The sequence below is a fragment of the Blennius ocellaris genome, assembly GCF_963422515.1.
Source record: "Blennius ocellaris genome assembly, chromosome: 10".
In the NCBI taxonomy this organism is placed as follows: domain Eukaryota; kingdom Metazoa; phylum Chordata; class Actinopteri; order Blenniiformes; family Blenniidae; genus Blennius; species Blennius ocellaris.
In genome coordinates this window covers 27,331,466-27,352,834 of record NC_137659.1, presented here as the reverse complement: position 1 = coordinate 27,352,834, position 21,369 = coordinate 27,331,466, and the positions used below count along the sequence as shown (strand labels likewise).

Here is a 21,369-nt window from a genome sequence, read left to right as displayed (position 1 = left end):
AATGATGAATAACGCAGCTTACAACTGCATTATACTAAAAAACCTCACAAGGATAGTAACGGATGCATCTTCAGATGAATGAGTGAAACCGTCCTTGAACTGACTCAGCACAGCTATTGTGTGACAGACACACTACAATACTCCAGCTGTGCTCAGTTTACTGCTGTCAGACTTCATCCAGGTCCTAAAATGTGAATAACTTCATCCGACACTCATTTCCTCGTGTAACACCACACGTTCAATACAGTGCAGATGTGACAGCAACCTGTTCGTCCTCATATCTTTACACTGAGGACTTATGAGACGTGACAATTCGACGCGGTTCTGTCTTCATCTAAACATTGCAGATGTGTTTACTTTAGTGTCCATTGGTTTTATTTGATAAAATGATGCTAGCACTGAAAGCCATAGTTTGGTTGCACCAGTGCATGTTAGTGTGGGGCAATGCACCAGCAGCTTCACACTCTTAATCAGGTTTACAGATCTGGTGAGCTCACACAGTAATCCTCTGAGAGAGGACGGCGTGGGATTCAAATGACACTCACTTACTGCAGGAAGGCTGTGTTTTACTGTAACGTCACTGTGTCTTATTGTAGTTTATTATCTGACTGACGTCGCCACAGACTGAGCTGACAGTGAAATCGTCTTCTGTCCTCAGACTACAGCTCACTCAGCTGAGTGCCGCAGTGCTGCTGAGCTGCGGACAACCACTGATTCTGAAGGGAGACTTAGAGCAGCAGAGCTGAGGTAGCAATACTCAACACCTCCTCTTCACCTCCTCTTCTTCTCTCCTCAGGTATGATGTCGGAGTGGGTGATGGGCGGGCTGAGACAATGGGATGTTGGGGTGAGGGTGATGGGGGTGGCGGCTGACGTGTGTGTGTGTGTGTGTGTGTGTGTGTGTGTGTGTGTGTGTGTGTGTGTGTGTGTGTGTGTGTGATGGAGTGAGGGTGGAGGAGATGAGGAGGAAGAGGCCGATTGGATGATGCAGCTGAGTGTGATGAGGTTGTTGGGGTGTTGGGGCTGATAGGGGTGATGGGGAGATGGGGGTGATGGGGAGATGGGGGTGATGGGGAGATGGGGGAGAGGGTGATGGGACTGGGGGTAAGAGTAATTGGGTGTTGGGGTGATGGTGAAGGAAAGGGAGCTAAAATTGAATTGAATTGAATTGAATGTCGATCCTCTGGATCCTGACCTCCAGGAAAGATTAAACTTGGAAATCATTTGCATCTAATTCCTGAAAACATGGCAACCCTGTATTACCGTTCCAAACACCAGATCAATATAAAAAGACAATACCAAGAGTAGTTAAATGTAAATATAAACATTGGTTTGCCAATCACATAAATGCAAGTTTAATTCCCAGGTGAACATAAAATACATGCAGTTTATTAAAGAGACAGAGAAAAATGCTCAAAAGAGAAATGTACAATTTCGGTGAAAATATTGACGAAAAGACGTTTCATTGTGTTTTATGGGACAAGAAAAAATTAAAGTAGGGAGATAGTTGGTCTTAAAACACACACACACACTGGTGTGGTGGTGGAGCTTCACATGCTGAGCTGGGACTCAGAATGGGGCAAGGCTACCAGCATTCCTGCTCCCAGGCCTCATTATGGAGGCACGAGGAGGTGGAGGTCGGGGATCCTCACAGAGCCGGATTGTGTCGTGCTGGTGTGTCACCTGACAGTAGCACCGCACACACTTAGGCCCTAATAGTGTTTGGACCTGATCGCTGCCATTCCTGGTGGATTCATCATCCAGTGCTTGTGATGTTGCGGCTGAAGCTGCCTTGCTGTTGCCTGAGCAGCGGCTCTGGAAAGGGGGGGGTCACTAAAGCAAAGATCAAATAAGAACAAACATCGTTCAGTCGGCTCATCAGTAATGAGATAAGTTATATCCTGTTTCTCGGTGTTGTTCCCTCCAAACCGTAGGCGCTGGCAAGCAAAAAGGCGCCTTTTGTTTCAGCCCCCATGATGAGAAATCGCAAACGCATGCGCCCAGTAGCCATAGCAATCATCCCAAATATTATTCAGCAGGCAGAAAGTGAGACAGAGGCAGATTCATAGCCTCAGAACAAGCTGAGGTATTTTTAAAAGACATGTGTTTGTGGCGTAGCAGTTTACAAATCTGTCTGTTCATAACGTGGGTCTTTTTCCTTTGTTTTATGTGTTGTGATTAACGGCTGGATTCTTGTGTGTAAAGTCAATTTATTGCTGCAGCTCAGTGTGAGGGCCACACATCAGCATGTAAATGAGACGGAGAAAAGGCCCCAGACAGCGTTTTTCATATCACTGGGTGACACTCGGGTTAAAACAGACTTTACTTTCAGGCTTGCTTCGAATGAATCTTTACGTTTGTGTTTATTTTGTTCAGTGATGCACTAAATGTGAGTTCACTCAGATAAATGGTTGATTATCAAACAGTGGCTTTGTATCTGTTTGGGAAATGAAGAAGAGGTTAAAAAAAATCCAAAGAAAACAACAATCCAAAGTGCCAATGTTGAATCCAGCTGTTGTTTTAATTCGTTTTTTATCCTATTAATAACTTGGTGTTCCCCCCGGACTCATCTCATGATGTGGAGTCAGACCATCATCTGAACCACACAGACACTTCAAATATTTACATTGCAGCATCCTAGTAAATGTACGAGCATGACTATGGAGGCAGGTTTTAGTTGTATATTTCAATGACCAAGTGACAAAACTCATTCTGGCCCCAGACTGAAATCATTTCTGACAATATATCCTGATGAACACATTCATCCTCTCACTCTGAGAGTTTCCATCAGGCCCATTGTCAACACGCGTCTTCATTTTATTAAAGTTGCTCTACCGGACAAAATATTTGAAATATACGTCCCATAAAATATCTCACTTCTGCACAGCGAAACCAAAACACCAAACAAGACTAACGCCACCCGTTTGCACTGGTTTCCAACCAGCCGTTTCCCAAATCCATCACCTCAAAGCTCATATGATTACAAACAAACCAGAATTTGTAGCCATCAAACTGTTTATGTTTACAATCTAACTTAAATATCATTCCACAGTAACACCCAAGTATCTACAGTGACATTTACAACAGACCACATTCATCCAGCACAACCAGTCTGTGTGAAACCATGAGCTCCAAACCCTCGTTGCTGTGAGGAACTATGAGGATCCACACCTCACTCCAGCACCGGACCCTCCCTCACTGACACTCCTGCAGGTCATTTACTGATTGATTCTTCTCACTTCTTAAGCCCTGCAGTGAAGCGGCTCCGGTGCCAGAAGATTGTGTTTGTCATCCAAGCCACCTGCTTCCTGCATGTGCTCCATGGCTCTCCGCTTTGAGCGTCCTCGACCGGCCTCGTGTGTGTGTAGCGCCTCCGCCTGCTGCGGTCCTCGTTCCTTCACGGCTTCTCGCTCCGTGCGTCCTCGGCACGCCTCCCTGCTGAAGTCCCCTCACATGCTTTATGAGACTTTATGAGTTTTAAACTGTCATTTTCCCATGAAGTTCTAAACATCTTCTATTTCCTGAACAACGTCTGAATGTTACTCAGCAGTAAGTTATTCTTTACAGTTCTATATAGTATTTGAATAGTTTTAAACTCTACCAGGTCAATGAATTTTAACTTTTCCAACAGTAAGAGCAGTGAATCGGTGTGTTGGCCAAAGCCAACATTATGTACGATTCTTATCGCTCTTTTCCTGAGGATAATAAGTCTTTGTAGTGAATTTGTTTCTACAAACCTCCACAGCACAAGTTAAATAAACAGTGAAGAAATGTCTTATCAAACCGCTCCTCAACTTTGTCCAGGACCAAGATGCTTGGTGGTACTTTGTTTTACACATGTTTTTTGTTTTATGTGACGTTTCCAGCAACTTTTGTCATTAGTTTCTATATCTACCCCCTCCATTTGTGCTTTTAACCGATTTTACACTGTATATTTTCCAAATATCAATGTTTTTGTTTTACATACATGGATTGATAACTTATTTTCATTGAACCATAGTTTAATTTTCTTTAACTCTGAGGTTATTAAATCTTGTTGCTTCAAATCCTTATCAGTTCATTAAATATTTCTCATCTGCAAATAATACAAAGTTCACGAGTTGAGCTACATTACAAATGTCATGAATGTACATAATGAACAGTTTCGATCCTGACACTGACCCCTGGGGTACTTCACACACAATATCTAAATATTCCGAGTGACAATCTCTTACCTCCAAAAATAGCTTTTTTTCTCCAAATAGCTTTTCACCCAATTCGGTACAACTCCCCTCATTCCATAATGCTCCAGTTTATTGTTTATTAACGTCATGATTTGTTGTGATCAATCAATGTAAACTCCAGGTGTGATTTTTCTTATGTATATAGTATTTGTAATTCATTCAGTGACTTCAGCTGCTACTAATGATGCTGACCAGTTAGTTCTTAATCCAAAGGATTATGGAGAAATGTGGGAGAAGAGAAACATATCCAAAATTTGTGAAGTGGTGTCTGGTGCAGTTCTTGTACAATGAAGTAGCTTTAGCAGTTTTAATTAAACGACGAGCCAATGAGGGTTGGTGTCACTGTGACTCATGATGAAGCAAATCAAACATCTGAGAGTTTAGAGAAGCTCTTTGGTTGACATTTTCTCAGCTTCTTTAGAAATACAGCTTGACTGTCTGGGAGCACTGATGTGGAAATTAGTGGTTTTAACAATGTTTAAGAGAAAGAGTCTCACATTTCTGCTTCAAGTTATAGAAATGTGTTTTCACCCTTTTGTTCATTTAAAATGATTCTAAATGGACATGAGACTGTTAAGTCAAATACAGTGAGAAAATCAAAGGTGATGCATAACAGCGCATCAGTGATGCAGAGTGAAAAGCACAACAGCCAGAAAACGTAAAGCAACAAATTCTGGTTGTGTTGTTATTGACCTCATGCTTATATAATACATCTTGACGGTGACAGCATGTGGTGGTCACCTCCAACTACCTCTGGAGTCTGAGAGGAAGTGAAGGGACCACGGAGGTCCTCAGGTTTCACATGTATGTAATCTGATTACCAGCATACTATCAGTTCAATTCTGATCCCACTGAGAGTGTGTGAAGCCGGGTCTCTCACACACACACACACACACACACACACACACACACACACACACACACACACACACACACACACACACACACACACACACACACACACCCCTTCTGTGTAGCATTACTTTTTAATTACATGTCTGTGAACAAGGAGAAATGATGCGGAGTCGTGTTTCTCATTTGTTTTTCGTGTCCCATCAGCAAAATGAGCAGATGGAGGCCCACGGCCGGCTGTGGGGGGCAGAGCCACTGGATACCTTTGGACTGCAGGAACAACAGAGGAATTAGTCTGCAAGGGACACTTTCCAAGTCTCCATAGTAACTGACAAAACCCTTGGAAAGAATCCAGAGTGGTTTGTGTGTAAAGACCTCCCTCTGGCTTTGTCTGTGTGAGCAGGCAGTCGCTGGGTCGAGGACGGGTAAAGTAAAACACCCCACACATGAAAACAGAGAGGTTCCCAGCATGTAGGCAAAGTTATGGTGCTACAGCCGTCAAACTGGTGGCACAGACATGTCAGGATGAATGAGATCCCTCGCAATTTAGCCACAATGTCACTGAGTTCTTGCTTATTTAAAGGATAATATCCGTGTTCAGAGTTCAGGCTGGACCGCCAGCACCGCCTCGTCTGGTGTCACCTACATATGCCTCTTCATGGGAACACACAGCGACAGCTGCCCATGACATTCACACACACCATAAACCAATACACACCTGCAAGAACTGAAGAGTTTCTCCACAAGTCATCCTGAATTCAGCGTTGTTATTGTGACATGATGTTTCATCTGAAAGAAATGGAGCTTTTGAAGAGTTTAAGAATGCTAAAATGTCTAATCTGTCTCAGAAATGCTGAAAAAGAAGGCTGAAACCTCTAAAGTCAGCTGGAAATGTCATGAAATGCTTTCCTTCCTCAACTGTAACATAAAATAGAGTTTATGTTCATATATCCAAACTATATATCAAACTTTTAAGAGCTGTGCCAGGCTAATTTTTTTAAAGGTTCGATGTGTTTTGTGGCTCCAGTTGAAATTGATTTGGTGGAAAGTGAAAAACATTAATACATGTTCATGAATGTTACAGTCGCCTTCAGACTGACTCAATACTCGGTCAGAGAGAGGAAATAAACTGTTTATGTGTCTCATTGACCCAATTTTACTGTTTGAACAGACTCAACACACACACACACTTGTATGAAGATCCATTGATTCCTGGACAGAGTCAATTGACTTCAAACATTAAGAGGTTTGTTGTTGTTCTGTGATCAAATGATCTGAATTAGAAAAGACACAAAGTGATGGACGTCTGGACTTCGAAGGCTGCAGTACAGTTTTTGACCTTGAGAGTATGAGGGTCAAAAACTGGCTAACATATCTGAAAGTTTAATTATTTTATACTAAGTTTAGACACATTAATCTATTGTCATTATCACACAGATCAGTTAAATACAACACACACTGTAGAGGCCAGAATGTCCTGACTGGAAGAAGATTGCCTTTGCTTAGAGCCTCACTTAATGTAAGAGTCTAATTTTGTCGACTGTACATACTAATGAAGCACAAACACACGAGTTGGCAAGGAGACGAAGGAGTGGAGAAAGTGGAGCTTCAGTTGGAGCAGCCATGTTGATGGTGATCAGGTGAAATTTTTACCTTCATCAAACTGTTTCCTGCAGCCTGTTTCTGCTCCTGCAGTTCACCGACTTCCAGTAGCAGATGTTAGCAGGCCTTAGATGTGCTGCTGCGCCACAAGAGCACAGATCTGATTTTGATTCACTCAAACACACCAAATGACATTTCACTTTTTACTACCTGATGTAACTTCAACTTAAATACAGAATCATTCCTCAGACTCAACATTCAACAGATTGTTTTTATTTTATTTATTTTATTTATTTGATTTATTTGATTTATTTGATTTATTTGATTTATTTTATTTATTTTATTTATTTTTATTGTTTTTTATTTTACCAGATAAGTTAATTGAAAACTGGTCCTCATTTTCATTTCACTCTGGCTAGATCTTACTGGATCAGAATCTTTTGCTTGATACATTTACATGAAGCTTTTCCATTCTGATCAGAATTTCATTGTTATTGCTATTTGTGTCCATGATAACAAGATGACTCAAAAAAAGGATGGGGGTATTTCAAATATCATACAATTGTTTTTCTTATTCAACTGCACAATTTGGAGTTTTATTCACTAGTATCGTAATTGATTATTGTGAAAGTGCACAATACATATTATTACATTGCAGAAGGAGATATTTCATTTATCATCAGGGTGGAGAAGGACAGCAGCTCACTTGTCAATACTTTGTTCCCTTTAGATATTGTTCATTGATTCAACAAATACAAACCATCATGAATATTTCAGCAGAGGCTTAGTTTTAATACAGTGACAGCAACAGCAACATAAAAGATGTGAAATCTGCAGAATATTTGTGACTTATGTCAACATGTCAACGGATAAACATGGAACCTTTAGTTTTTAACAATCAACATTGGATTTATGAAGAAAAGAAAAAAACAGGATGTCCTTCACTGCAGGCTTCAGCGTGAGGATAGTTCTATGTGTGTCTGTGGATTCAAACATATGACGAGGCACCGTGTGTGTGTGTGTGTGTGTGTGTGTGTGTGTGTGTGTGTGTGTGTGTGTGTGTGTGTGTGTGTGTGTGTGTGTGTGTGTGTGTGTGTGTGTGTGTGTGTGTGTGTGTGTGTGTGTGTGTGTGTGTGTGTGTGTGTGTCACAGTATGGGGCAGTACTGTCCACACTTGACGTGCAGGGCCTCCAGGGAGTCCTGGGACTGCAGTGCTCTCTCTCCTCCACTGGATGTCCTTGCCGACCGCCCTGCAGCTGATGCTTCGCCCTCAGGATGAACTCTTCCGTCCGGGATTTTAAACTCCACTGAAGCGAATGAGGACAGACTGCCGTTCTTGTTGGCCCAGGTTCTGGAGGTGTCGACGACAGGTGAAACCCTGAAGCCTCTCCCTTTAACATTGCCCAGGTCCTGTCTCCCACTCTTGATGCTGGAGTTGTCCAGGAAGGGGTCTGAGTCACTCCCATGAGGCATATTGTAGTAGGTGCACTTTGGAGTTGAAGGCTTTGCCATTTCCTCGAGCTCTGAAGAGGAGATGGCCAACAGAGGGTTTTGTTGCACCTTGCAGTGATGTGGGGAAGCATCCACATTGTCACCTGAGTTCGTGTCCATGGACGTGCTGTCCACGTTATCGTACATTCCCCCAGAAACTGGTGGAGATTTCCTTATGAGATGGTTCTCCTTCAGCAGCCATCTCCCCTGATCGATCAGGACTCCCTCAGGTGAATCTTTCTCTAAGGCGGGAGGAGTAACAGCCTCTGCTCCCAGCGAGTTGGCAGCACTGCAATAAGACAGATTATCTTTGGAGGTTTTATTTCCTGAGTCGCTGGAAGAGAAACTCGATGCATGTTTCAATGTCCCGTCCAAAGCTTCTGCTCCACCTGCAATGAGTAGCTTGTAGTTCAGCTGCTTCGAGTGTGTTGCTTCAGTTCTGTTTGGTGGAAGTTTCTCTGAGCCCTCCTCTCCACTGTCTGACACAATGTCCACAGAGTCCTGACTTTTATATCCACCACTCTCTGAGGTCTCTGGCCTGTAGTCAGATAAATCTGATGTGCTGGGACTTGGAAGGCATTTTGATCCATATAAGGTGTCCTTCCTGCTGTTTGGAATCAAAATGTGTTTAGTATTTACAGTCCGGGCGTTATCAGGCTCAATCCGGAGGTTTCCCTGACAGTCGTACATGAATATCAGAGATGAAGACTTGAGGGCAAGGTTCACAAAGTCCAGCAGCTCCTGTGATATTTCCACCGGATGTTCTTCCTCACGTTGCTCTCCTCCATCGTCCACAGATTCGCTCCCTTCACCTTTATCCTCCTCACACTGACACTCAGAAGACGACTTTGCTGGCGACTCAACCTGATCTTCCTCACAGCTGTTTGTGAGCTCATGTGAACAGAGCGGTTCATGGTTCAGATCAGGATCATCTACATTTTCAATGCTGCTTCCTTCTGATCCCTCCACTACCTGATCTTCCTCCTCTTCCTCAACAGTTTGGCCGGCCTTCGTATTTGTTTCGTCCTCAGACTCCACCACTTTCTCCTCTTCATCTTCCACACAATTCCTTATTTCCTCTGGTCCTTTACTGCTTTCTGTATCTTCATCATAATTCTCTGGAATGTTCTTTACCACAACACTCTCAATGTCTTCCTCTTCCTGTTCTCTTTCATCTTCCTCCTCATTCTCCTCTCCATAGTCTTCCTCACTAACTGCTTCATTTATATAATTTCTCCTTTCTGTTGTCTCCTCAGCACCCTCCTCTTCCTCATCAGTCTCCTCAATAACTTCTTCTTCACTTTCTTCCACTAAATCCTCAATATCCTCCTCTTCTTCATCCATTGCTCCAACTTTTTCATCCTGATTTTCCTCAGTTACATTCTCAATATCTTCCTCATCATCAGCAGACTCTTCAGTTACATTTTGTTCTTTACCTTCATCAACTACATCCTCCATATCACCCTCTTCCTCAGATGAATCCCCGACAACATCTTCTTCAACTACGTTCATATTATACCCCTCATCTTCTTTCACCTCCCCCACCCTCTCATTCTGTTCCTCTTCCTCCTCCTCTTCTTCCTCATCCTTCTCCTCTTCTCCCTCCTCTTCCTCAGTGAACTCCTCAATAACTTCCTCTTCCTCCTCTGCCTCTTCAATGACCTCTTGTTCTTTTTCTTCATCTGTTTCTTCAACAGACTCCTTCACTTGTTCATCTGCCTCTTCAGTGACTTCCTCCTCCTCCTCGTCCTCTTCTATGTAGTCAGAAACATGATCACCCTCTCTTCCCTCACTTCCCTGCTCTGTGTTTTCCTCGGAGGAGTGATATTCATCTTTGTTCTCTTCTTCTTCCTTACTAATCTCTGCTTTTCTCTCTTCTGGTTCCTCTTCCTCTTCTCCCTCATCTTTCACTTTGTCATCCTCTTCCTCAGACTCCTCAGCACCCTCTCTCTCATCAGTATCCTCAACATGATAATTCCCCCCTTGTTCTCCCTCTGTCTCTTCATCTGTCTTTCCATCTTCCTCCACTGATTCTTCATCATCTGCCTCCTCCTCTTCTTTCTGAACAGATTCCTCATCCTTAGTTTCTTTGTCTGTATATTCTTCATTCTCCACAAATCCCTCCTCTACCCCTTCTTCCATCTCCTCATCTCCCACTTCTTTCCCTCCCTCATCATTACTCATCTCTGTTGTGTCTAAATGCTTCCTGGAGTTCCCCTCTGTCTCCTCTATTTCTTCATTTTCATTGGCTTCCTGTACCTTCTGAGTTTTATCAGGTTCTTGATTGAACTCTCTTGGTGACTGATCTATGTCTCCATCATAAACATGCTTTGTTTCAACAATGCCTCCACCTATGGAAGTACTAATCATCTCTGGCAGTGGTATGAACCCAGCTCTACAGTCTTTGACAAAGTGCTCCACTCCTTCCTCTGAGTCCGACTGGTTTCTATCTGTTTCCAGAAAAGTGCTCTCCTCTACTGGGTAAAAGCTTTTAGCCTGCTGGATTGTAGACGTGATCTCTGCTCTGAGATCTTGTGGCACATCCAGCTCCTCCATTAGCTCACCAATGCGCAATTGCTGGTCATCGAAAACTTCCTCCCCATCGGATACAACATCCAGAGCAAACTCTGTTTCTGAGACCTTTGGTGAGAGCGGCTCACTCTCAAGCCTCTCCCTCAGAATCAGGAAGTCCCTCCAACGCTCCCTGAACTGAGATGATGCACTGCTTTGCAAAAAACTCAGACTTGCTCTCTGCTCATCCTCATCCTCGATGGCAGATATCTTCTGGAGGGATTCCATCATTAACATAGCCTCTGATGTGGTTCTTGATGGGCTGGCATCTCCAGGAGAGGAGTCTTTTAAGCTTTCTCTCAGAGACATGACCGACAGGAACGACATAAAAGCTTTGCATGACGAGCCAAATACTGAAGCTACTTGTGTTGGGAAATCCGGCAGGCTGCTGGACTTCTCCAGGTTAGACGTGCTGATGTCAGACGCTCTTCTGATGCACTGAATTGATGAACAAAGTTGTTTCAGGACAGGTTTTAGCTTTGCTGTTGGTCTCAAAACATGGGACGAAGAAGTGCTGTGTTCTGGACCGATAGCCTCGTCAGATTTGTGCGACCTCAGCGTTCTCTCAACATGGTCAGAGTTGACTCTGACACTTGGCATTGAAACACATAAACCTCGAGCTTCACTGTGCAGTATCAGTGAGCTTGGCCTTTCACGGTGAAAAGGAACTGACAAACAGGACATTGACTTCTTCATAGTATCACTGAGTGGTGATTGACACACTTCTAAATGAGTCTGACTTTCATTTTTCTCCTCTGATTCAGAATCACCACCAATCTGAAATTGAACCTTTGGTATTTCTGTCTTCACCATTTCCTCTGCATATGGCACTTGATCTGCGCTGACGTTCTCCAGCCAGCTTTCAACATACTGGTGGATTTCAGCAGGCGAGGGGTTGAGTGAAGGCATAGAAACACTCTGACTCAGCCCAAGGGGATTTTCAGGTGGTGAGATTCTATTTTCTGTCATGGACTTTGGCTTGCTAGTTGTCTTTTTACCCAACATTGTTGTTTTTTTCATCTGTAAAATATCTGACATGTTCTTTTTCATTGTAGACATTCCAGATGGAGTATTTACATTATGTCCATTGTCCCTCGTATGTGCTTTAGTTTTGTTTTGTGTCTTAGGAGGAGTTCTTTTGATATTTGCAGCACTAACTGATGAGGCTGCATCTTTCCTGAGAATATTTTCTTCTTCAAGTGATTTCTTTGATTGAGGCTTTTCTAATTTTTTCTCTCCTCGTTTAGCCCATTGACCACTTTTTGTACTTTCTGATGAATTCAAACTCTTTTTTTTCACACTGGCATCACTACTGAGCTTTTCAATGGACCAATGTTTGTTGTTCTTTGGAGGGTTGATTTTGGTCGCCCTGGACAGTGCATCTGAGCTGCTTGCCAAGGTTGAATTCTTGTGATTCCCGGCAGACCTACTGGGCTTTTTCTTTGGGTGTTTTGTAGTATTTTCTTTTTTCACAATGTCTTGGTTTTGTGAATTTGAAGACAGGCTGTTTGTGATCTCAGCTGTCAGAGGTGTAGGATCTGAAGACAGCGATAACATCTCTTCTTTCTGCCATTGCAGTGAGTCAGCAGTAGGTGGCTGCCAGCCACAATCTATGTCATCATTGCTCAGTGAATGAGGCTTTGAGTCAGTGGATTGTTTGCTTCCTGGAACAGGAGTGGAGCCCTGATTCGCAACACTATCTACACTATATTCCTCATTTGCTAAATAGTTGTCATAGCAACCTTGAGTCTCATAAACATGCATGACAGTCTCTGTAACCTCTATTCCGTTATTCTGGATCTGAAGGACCTCGGTTTTTCCTGAAGACCTGACAGAAGACTTGGAGTGTTTGCTGCTTTTGTCTGCAGATGCCGTTTTCCGAGGTTTTGGAATCGGTCGACGGTTGCTGCTGCTACTGTGCCTCACAACGCAGTATTCCTCCATCATCTCGCCGCCAGCCATCCTCTCCATGTAGGAGTAATGTCCCAGAGTGCTCTCCTGAAGCCCGGACTCGGTGAGCATCTTCACACTCTCCACCGAGGCCTTCTTGTTCACCCTCTGAGGGCCCGGCGTCGGCGTGCGACTGAAGCTGCTTTTTACTTTTCCCAAAGCTGTTGAAGAGTCGCCTTCGTATATTTGCTCTTCATTGAAGCCAACACCCTTACCGGCTGCAGCACTGTAGTTGTCTTCTTTTGTTTCGCCGTCACTCAGACTGGAGGAGTTCTTGGCAAGCATGTTGTTGGAGTCCAGTGAGCTGTTGCCTGACCCCGAGACAGAAACACAAACGGTCCTCTTACTCATAGTGGAGCGGCTCAGGGTTGTAGTCCAGTGAAGCAGCTCCTCTTCTTTAATGGTGAGATGAACTTTCATCTCCACGGTCATGCTGCCATCTTGATTGATGCGGAATGACTTTTCAATGTCGTCTTCTTGAGGTACGATGCAGGCACGATGTCCAGTATCTCTCCTCCCGCTTCCATACGAGTCCATTGACGTGTGGTTGACTTCTGCGTCAAATGGCCTATCATGTTGATTCACACTGTCAGTCTGACACTTGTTTATCTGGTTGATGATATATTGCTCTGAAGACAAGGAGAAGTTCCTCGAGCCTCTTCCACTCGAGAGAGGTTTGTTCTTCTCTTTTGTCAGAATGATTTGTGAAAAAGATGAGGGAGACAGAAATAGAAATGAAGAATATATTAATATCATTCTGTAGTAATTGTGTTTGAAACTGCTTAGCATCATGAGAATTGTACTTGTACTTGATTGATGGCTCAATTGGGGGAAATTGTACAGTTTTCTATCACTTACAAATAATGCCAGTAGAAATGTTTTACTTGACTTGAGCAAACAAAAGACACCATCAAGCAGAAAAAAGAGTTTATAGCAGATATACAAAGGTTTTGTCAAATAAAACCAAAACTATCTCAAAGAGCTTGCTGCCAGGAAAAATACAGTTATTTTCCTACCGTTTTTTTAAGTTCAGATTAACAGAATGCAACTTCTGAATTAAATTGAATATCAACAATTTAGGATCATTACAGATTAATTAGCATGTTGTGTCCTTCCCAAAGCAACTGGATCTGCATCAGAAGTCTGTAACTAGCTCTGCAGCCACATGTGGCTCTACAGCCCCACTGTAGTGGCTCAAGCTTTCATTCTATGGAAATAGGCCTTTTTTCTAATCTTATTTTTATCATATTTAAACACCCCACATTTTAAGTCACAGTTTAAAGTGACAGAAAAGACATTTGCAGTAAAGAAGCTTTCAGTATTTGATCTGGTAAAATCTGTGTCTGATGAATCTCTGTTACCTGCACATTGTCTTTCATTGGTTTACCTGGATGTTTGATTTGTTGAGAGAAATCACATACAAGTGTTCAAAACATGGTGAAAGCCCTAAAACTAATGACTCAATGGACACGCTAAATGAAAGATAAAACATGTGAAATGCCTCAGAGTGACTTTAAAGGGTGTACAACAGCTAAAAGGGTAGAGTAATAAAGTAGATAAAGTCACTGAATTGACTGAAAAGGCAAAGAATTACTCAAATAATTAAAGTAATTAGAAATGGTATGAAAAACAGGTAGAATGTTATGAAGAGTCAAAATTGCTTAAAAAGATCTTCTAATTGTCACAGTAGTCAATAAATTCCTAACAAAAAGGTGAAGTAAGACATTTATAGAACTTTATGAGTTTTATTATGCTGATTTTAAAGGTTAAATTGTTTTATTTGGTGTTTTAAAAAGCATCTCTACTGGTCATAAATGTTTCAGAGCGCTGATCTTTATGACCTTCTGAACACTTTCTCTCCATTGAATGTTTTGACCTAACTGCGTAACTCTGAACATCGCCATGCAGAGCGTGTGCCTCTTTGAGAGAAACAGTGTCAGTGCACATGGAGGCTCTGAGAAACTCACGAAGTCTTGGCTGTAACATGAATGGTTCCACAGTTTCCATGTAGGTAGTTTGCGCCGTCTGTGCTGGCCTCTGAGAGCTGGAGCTCCGTAATCTGAAGAGCTCGTTGCCCGCTGCCACCACGACACCAGAGCAGAGGATCAGAGCGGCGAGCCCATCCACCTGAGGGCATAGGACAAACACGTCTGGCACGTGGACGCTTCAAAGTCACAGGAAGCAGCAGGTTCCTGTTTCACACATGAACCCTCTGCCAAAGGCAACAAGTCGCTTTACAACCACTTTCATTGGTGCTGAAATGTACAATTCAAACAGACGACACTGGAGGACAGACATTAGCTCAAACACAAAGCTCGGTCCCAGCTTTAAAATATATGCAGGATTTCAATGCCACAAAAAAACTAAAACTGTGAAATCAATAGGAGAAAAAAACTGTTTTCATTGTAGTTATGTAAGACAAAGTGAGACAATTTTATTCATAGAGCACCATTCGGACAGAAAGCAATTCACAGGCCTTGAAAAAGAAATAACAGAAATACATAAAAGATTTAGAAAGAAAGTAAAAGAAAAAATTCAAGCTTTAAAAGAAATGAAGGAAATACATTAAAGGAAACAATTAAGAATCTTAATTTTAAGTGATTATGAGTATGACATACTTCAACACCTCTCCCATTCTCTCTCACACTCTCTCATCCTTTTCATTGGATCCACTTTACGTTTCATTGGTATTTGGTGTCACAAATCACCTACAAGTATTATGTCCTCTCATCAAAATTGTATTCATGACTAATTTCAAGGGGCAATTTTCAAGTCAATCACTGTTCCAAGCGGTGTGCTAAAGAGATTAAAAACAGCATATACATGAGAATAAATAAGGTAAGAGCTTTATTAAGATGCAGGCAGTAAACTAAGTAGTCTATTGTACATTTGAAAGCCTGTGCAAATAACAATGTTTTAAGTCCTGATTTAAAAGAGGTGAGTGTTTCAGGTGTTCAGGAAGTTTGTTCCACAGGTGAGGAGGTAGGAAGTAAAAGCTGCTTCACAGTGTTTCTTCTGACTGGAGGAACACTGAGGGAACCTCTTCCTGAGGACCTCAGAGGTCTAGAGGTTTATATTCGACAATTCAAGCTGAGATTGTTTTGGTACAAGACCATTCAAAGCTTTATAGATCAGAAGTAAGATTTTTAATCAATCCTTTGACACACAGGCAGCCAGTGCAGTGATTGGAGCATGGCTCTGATGTGCTTTATCCTCTTTGTGTGGGTGGAGTGTAATATGCTCCACCCTCTGAGTGTTGGTGCAGTGTAATGTGCTCCACCCTCAGTGTGTTGGTGCAGTGTAATGTGTTCCACCCTCTGAGTGTTGGTGCAGTGTAATGTGCTCCACCCTCTGAGTGTTGGTGCAGTGTAATGTGCTCCACCCTCAGTGTGTTGGTGCAGTGTAATGTGTTCCACCCTCAGTGTGTTGGTGCAGTGTAATGTTCTCCACCCTCTGTGTGTTGGTCAAGTGTAATATGCTCCACCCTCTTTGTGTTGGTGTAATGTGCTCCACCCTCAGTATGTTTGTGCAGTGTAATGTGCTGTGCTCCACCCTCAGTGTGTTGGTGCAGTGTAATGTGCTGTGCCCCACCCTCAGTGTGTTGGTGCAATGTAATGTGCTGTGCCCCACCCTCAGTGTGTTGGTGCAGTGTAATGTGCTCCACCCTCAGTGTGTTGGTGCAGTGTAATGTGCTGTGCCCCACCCTCAGTGTGCTGGTGCAGTGTAATGTGCTCCACCCTCAGTGTGCTGGTGCAGTGTAATGTGCCCCACCCTCAGTGTGTTGGTGCAGTGTAATGTGCCCCACCCTCAGTGTGTTGGTGCAGTGTAATGTGCTCCACCCTCAGTGTGTTGGTGCAGTGTAATGTGCTCCACCCTCAGTGTGTTGGTGCAGTGTAATGTGCCCCACCCTCAGTGTGTTGGTGCAATGTAATGTGCTGTGCCCCACCCTCAGTGTGTTGGTGCAGTGTAATGTGCTCCACCCTCAGTGTGTTGGTGCAGTGTAATGTGCTGTGCCCCACCCTCAGTGTGCTGGTGCAGTGTAATGTGCTCCACCCTCAGTGTGCTGGTGCAGTGTAATGTGCCCCACCCTCAGTGTGTTGGTGCAGTGTAATGTGCCCCACCCTCAGTGTGTTGGTGCAGTGTAATGTGCTGTGCCCCACCCTCAGTGTGTTGGTGCAGTGTAATGTGCTCCACCCTCAGTGTGTTGGTGCAGTGTAATGTGCTGTGCCCCACCCTCAGTGTTTTGGTGCAGTGTAATGTTCTCCACCCTCAGTGTGTTGGTGCAGTGTAATGTGCTGTGCCCCACCCTCAGTGTTTTGGTGCAGTGTAATGTTCTCCACCCTCAGTGTGTTGGTGCAGTGTAATGTTCTCCACCCTCAGTGTGTTGGTGCAGTGTAATGTGCTGTGCCCCACCCTCAGTGTTTTGGTGCAGTGTAATGTTCTCCACCCTCAGTGTGTTGGTGCAGTGTAATGTGCTGTGCCCCACCCTCAGTGTGTTGGTGCAGTGTAATGTGTTCCACCCTCAGTGTGTTGGTGCAGTGTAATGTGCTGTACCCCACCCTCAGTGTGTTGGTGCAGTGTAATGTGCTGTGCCCCACCCTCAGTGTGTTGGTGCAGTGTAATGTGCTCCACCCTCAGTGTGTTGGTGCAGTGTAATGTGCTGTGCCCCACCCTCAGTGTGTTGGTGCAGTGTAATGTGCTGTGCCCCACCCTCAGTGTGTTGGTGCAGTGTAATGTGCTCCACCCTCAGTGTGTTGGTGCAGTGTAATGTGCTCCACCCTCAGTGTGTTGGTGCAGTGTAATGTGCTGTGCCCCACCCTCAGTGTGTTGGTGCAGTGTAATGTGCTCCACCCTCAGTGTGTTGGTGCAGTGTAATGTGCTCCACCCTCAGTGTGTTGGTGCAGTGTAATGTGCTCCACCCTCAGTGTGTTGGTGCAGTGTAATGTGCCCCACCCTCAGTGTGTTGGTGCAGTGTAATGTTCTCCACCCTCAGTGTGTTGGTGCAGTGTAATGTGCTGTGCCCCACCCTCAGTGTGTTGGTGCAGTGTATTGTGTTCCACCCTCAGTGTGTTGGTGCAGTGTAATGTGCTCCACCCTCAGTGTGTTGGTGCAGTGTAATGTGCTCCACCCTCAGTGTGTTGGTGCAGTGTAATGTGTTCCACCCTCAGTGTGTTGGTGCAGTGTAATGTGCCCCACCCTCAGTGTGTTGGTGCAGTGTAATGTGCCCCACCCTCAGTGTGTTGGTGCAGTGTAATGTGCTGTGCTCCACCCTCAGTGTGTTGGTGCAGTGTAATGTGCTGTGCCCCACCCTCAGTGTGTTGGTGCAGTGTAATGTGCTCCACCCTCAGTGTGTTGGTGCAGTGTAATGTGCTCCACCCTCAGTGTGTTGGTGCAGTGTAATGTGCTCCACCCTCTGAGTGTTGGTGCAGTGTAATGTGCTGTGCCCCACCCTCAGTGTGTTGGTGCAGTGTAATGTGCTGTGCCCCACCCTCAGTGTGTTGGTGCAGTGTAATGTGCCCCACCCTCAGTGTGTTGGTGCAGTGTAATGTTCTCCACCCTCAGTGTGTTGGTGCAGTGTAATGTGCTGTGCCCCACCCTCAGTGTGTTGGTGCAGTGTAATGTGCTCCACCCTCAGTGTGTTGGTGCAGTGTAATGTGTTCCACCCTCAGTGTGTTGGTGCAGTGTAATGTGCTCCACCCTCAGTGTGTTGGTGCAGTGTAATGTGTTCCACCCTCAGTGTGTTGGTGCAGTGTAATGTGCTCCACCCTCAGTGTGTTGGTGCAGTGTAATGTGCTCCACCCTCAGTGTGTTGGTGCAGTGTAATGTGCTCCACCCTCAGTGTGTTGGTGCAGTGTAATGTGCTCCACCCTCAGTGTGTTGGTGCAGTGTAATGTGCTCCACCCTCAGTGTGTTGGTGCAGTGTAATGTGCCCCACCCTCAGTGTGTTGGTGCAGTGTAATGTGCCCCACCCTCAGTGTGTTGGTGCAGTGTAATGTGCTGTGCCCCACCCTCAGTGTGTTGGTGCAGTGTAATGTGCCCCACCCTCAGTGTGTTGGTGCAGTGTAATGTTCTCCACCCTCAGTGTGTTGGTGCAGTGTAATGTGCTGTGCCCCACCCTCAGTGTGTTGGTGCAGTGTAATGTGCTCCACCCTCAGTGTGTTGGTGCAGTGTAATGTGTTCCACCCTCAGTGTGTTGGTGCAGTGTAATGTGCTCCACCCTCAGTGTGTTGGTGCAGTGTAATGTGTTCCACCCTCAGTGTGTTGGTGCAGTGTAATGTGCTCCACCCTCAGTGTGTTGGTGCAGTGTAATGTGCTCCACCCTCAGTGTGTTGGTGCAGTGTAATGTGCTCCACCCTCAGTGTGTTGGTGCAGTGTAATGTGCTCCACCCTCAGTGTGTTGGTGCAGTGTAATGTGCTCCACCCTCAGTGTGTTGGTGCAGTGTAATGTGCCCCACCCTCAGTGTGTTGGTGCAGTGTAATGTGCTCCACCCTCAGTGTGTTGGTGCAGTGTAATGTGCTCCACCCTCAGTGTGTTGGTGCAGTGTACTGTGCTCCACCCTCAGTGTGTTGGTGCAGTGTAATGTGCTCCACCCTCAGTATGTTGGTGCAGTGTAATGTGCTCCACCCTCAGTGTGTTGGTGCAGTGTAATGTGCTCCACCCTCAGTGTGTTGGTGCAGTGTAATGTGCCCCACCCTCAGTGTGTTGGTGCAGTGTAATGTGCTCCACCCTCAGTGTGTTGGTGAGGAATCTGGCTGCTGTGTTCTGGATAAGCTGACAGATTTTTTTACTGAGACCAGGAATCAGACCATTGCAATAATCCAATGTACAGACAGGCATCTTTGAATCTTGTAATAATATTTTTCAGATGGCAGTGAGATCATTTTTGTCAATGTCTTAAGGTTTTTGAATTTAAGATGTCTGCTGTCCTGAATGAACAAAACCCAGTTTTCTCTGGGTTGACTGGAGGTTCTGACTCCTCCACTCATGAATTCAATGTATACAGTTGCTCAGCAGGTACAAGTGACGGCGTGAGTTATCAATATGACGTATGTTGGCACTGAGCAGTCTGGATCCAATGATATTTGGATGAACCCGCTCTGGTCTTTACAGTTCTAAAAACAGGTTGAAGTTGTCGATTAACTTAATTCCACTGGAGAAGGATGTTAAAGTCTGTCTCACATTCAGGCTAAAGGGCAAGCGAAAGATTCAATTTCTCTTCCCTGGGTTGAACTGGGGTCTGAAATGAAATCATTTGGGGATTTACACTCCTTCAGTGTCTCCATTGGTACGGAAAAGTCCTTTTTCAGGACTAAAAGATTTAAAATGGTAGAAAATATTTTTAAGGCGAGGGATGAAAACTCTCACTTTGTTTCAACATTGAACCATCAAGAAACACATCTGATTATTTTGTCAGTAACTTTTTCAACAGTTCAAGGGAAAATAAGTAAAAGAAAAATTATTTTTCTAAGCATTTTTATACCAATTTACAAACATCTTTGCATAATTCTTTCATTTTTGAAGTGAATCAACAGTAATTATGATTCATCATTCAGTCAGGGCCAGTTCTTTTGGAACTTGTGCGTTGTTCTACTCAAAAAGTCCACTTGGCTCCTCCTTGCTACACTGACCAACGTACAGGGTGAAAACAACTATTTGTAATGCCAAGAGTCTTTTTTCCAGTAATTCTAAAATGAGAGTGACAGATATACAGAATTAGACACTTTGACCAATGGAGCATGGCCGCCATCTTGGATGAGGACCCGGTTCTTCTCCAGTGTTCACTCTGATTGTGACTCTAATTGTAAAAAACCAAACCAGGTGAAAATGTTTTGTGAAAGAGTTCAGATTTGTTTTAATAGGGTAAAAACCTTAATAGAAGTGAAAATACTGGAGGAGAAAATTGTTCTCAGACAGTTGATTTGCTTTAATATATTGTTCCTGCCAGTAATCCTTGATTTGATACAGAAATGGCTTCATTCATGTCAAACTTCTGACTCCATGTTGAGTGTAGCACAAGACTTACTCTTCTTCCGTCTGTGGCGTAGAGTCTGAGCACAGGGAACTGCAGAATCTGTGAGAGATAATCCAGCAGAGCATCGAACGTGGGCGCCGTTCTTCTCTGTAACACAATGGTGCGCTTCACAGTGGGGTCCTTGTTCTTGATGACCGTTAGTCTCTTGGGGGTCCGCACCGCCACCCTCTCCATGACCTTGGCTGGTCTGCCAGGGACTCTGTTCCTCTGGATGAACTGACCTGGTCTGAGTCCCTGGCCTACACTCAGAGGTCTGGTGGTGTTCCAGGGTACCTGCCTCCGGGTCACTTCGTCCAGGTTCAGAGGCTTCACCCGTTTCTGGTCCGAACACACATAGGCACCGCCGTCATGCAGGTCGTCCAGAGCTTTGATGGGGTGAGTCCCTCTGGGTGTGGTGATGGTCCTCACTCCAAATGGCAGAGGCACTTTTTTGGAGAGAGCGTCCAGCAGAGCATCGAATGTCTTGAAGATACGGACATTGACCACCATGCGGTGCCCACTGAATTTATAGTCACCCGATTTGTAGAAGCACACCCGTTTAGAGGCGGAGGGGTCTGAGACATGCTGTAGAGGTCTGGAGGGTAACGTCTGACCACTGTCAGAGGACAGACCCTGGACAGGGGGGTCCTGGACAGGCGTGCTGCTCAT

At 44.4% G+C, this 21,369-nt stretch overlaps 1 protein-coding gene across 1 annotated transcript; it reads right to left on the bottom strand.

Annotated features, from left to right (window-relative positions):
• Positions 1-7,822: 7,822 nt before the first annotated feature.
• On the bottom strand, positions 7,823-21,369 carry LOC308135581 (oxygen-regulated protein 1; the record flags this gene model as incomplete). Its single annotated transcript, XM_080503632.1, has 5 exons — positions 7,823-8,456; positions 8,856-9,047; positions 12,240-13,374; positions 14,656-14,815; positions 20,713-21,369. The coding sequence occupies 5 exons, from the start codon at positions 21,367-21,369 to the stop codon at positions 7,823-7,825; spliced, it is 2,778 nt and encodes a 925-aa protein (XP_080359758.1).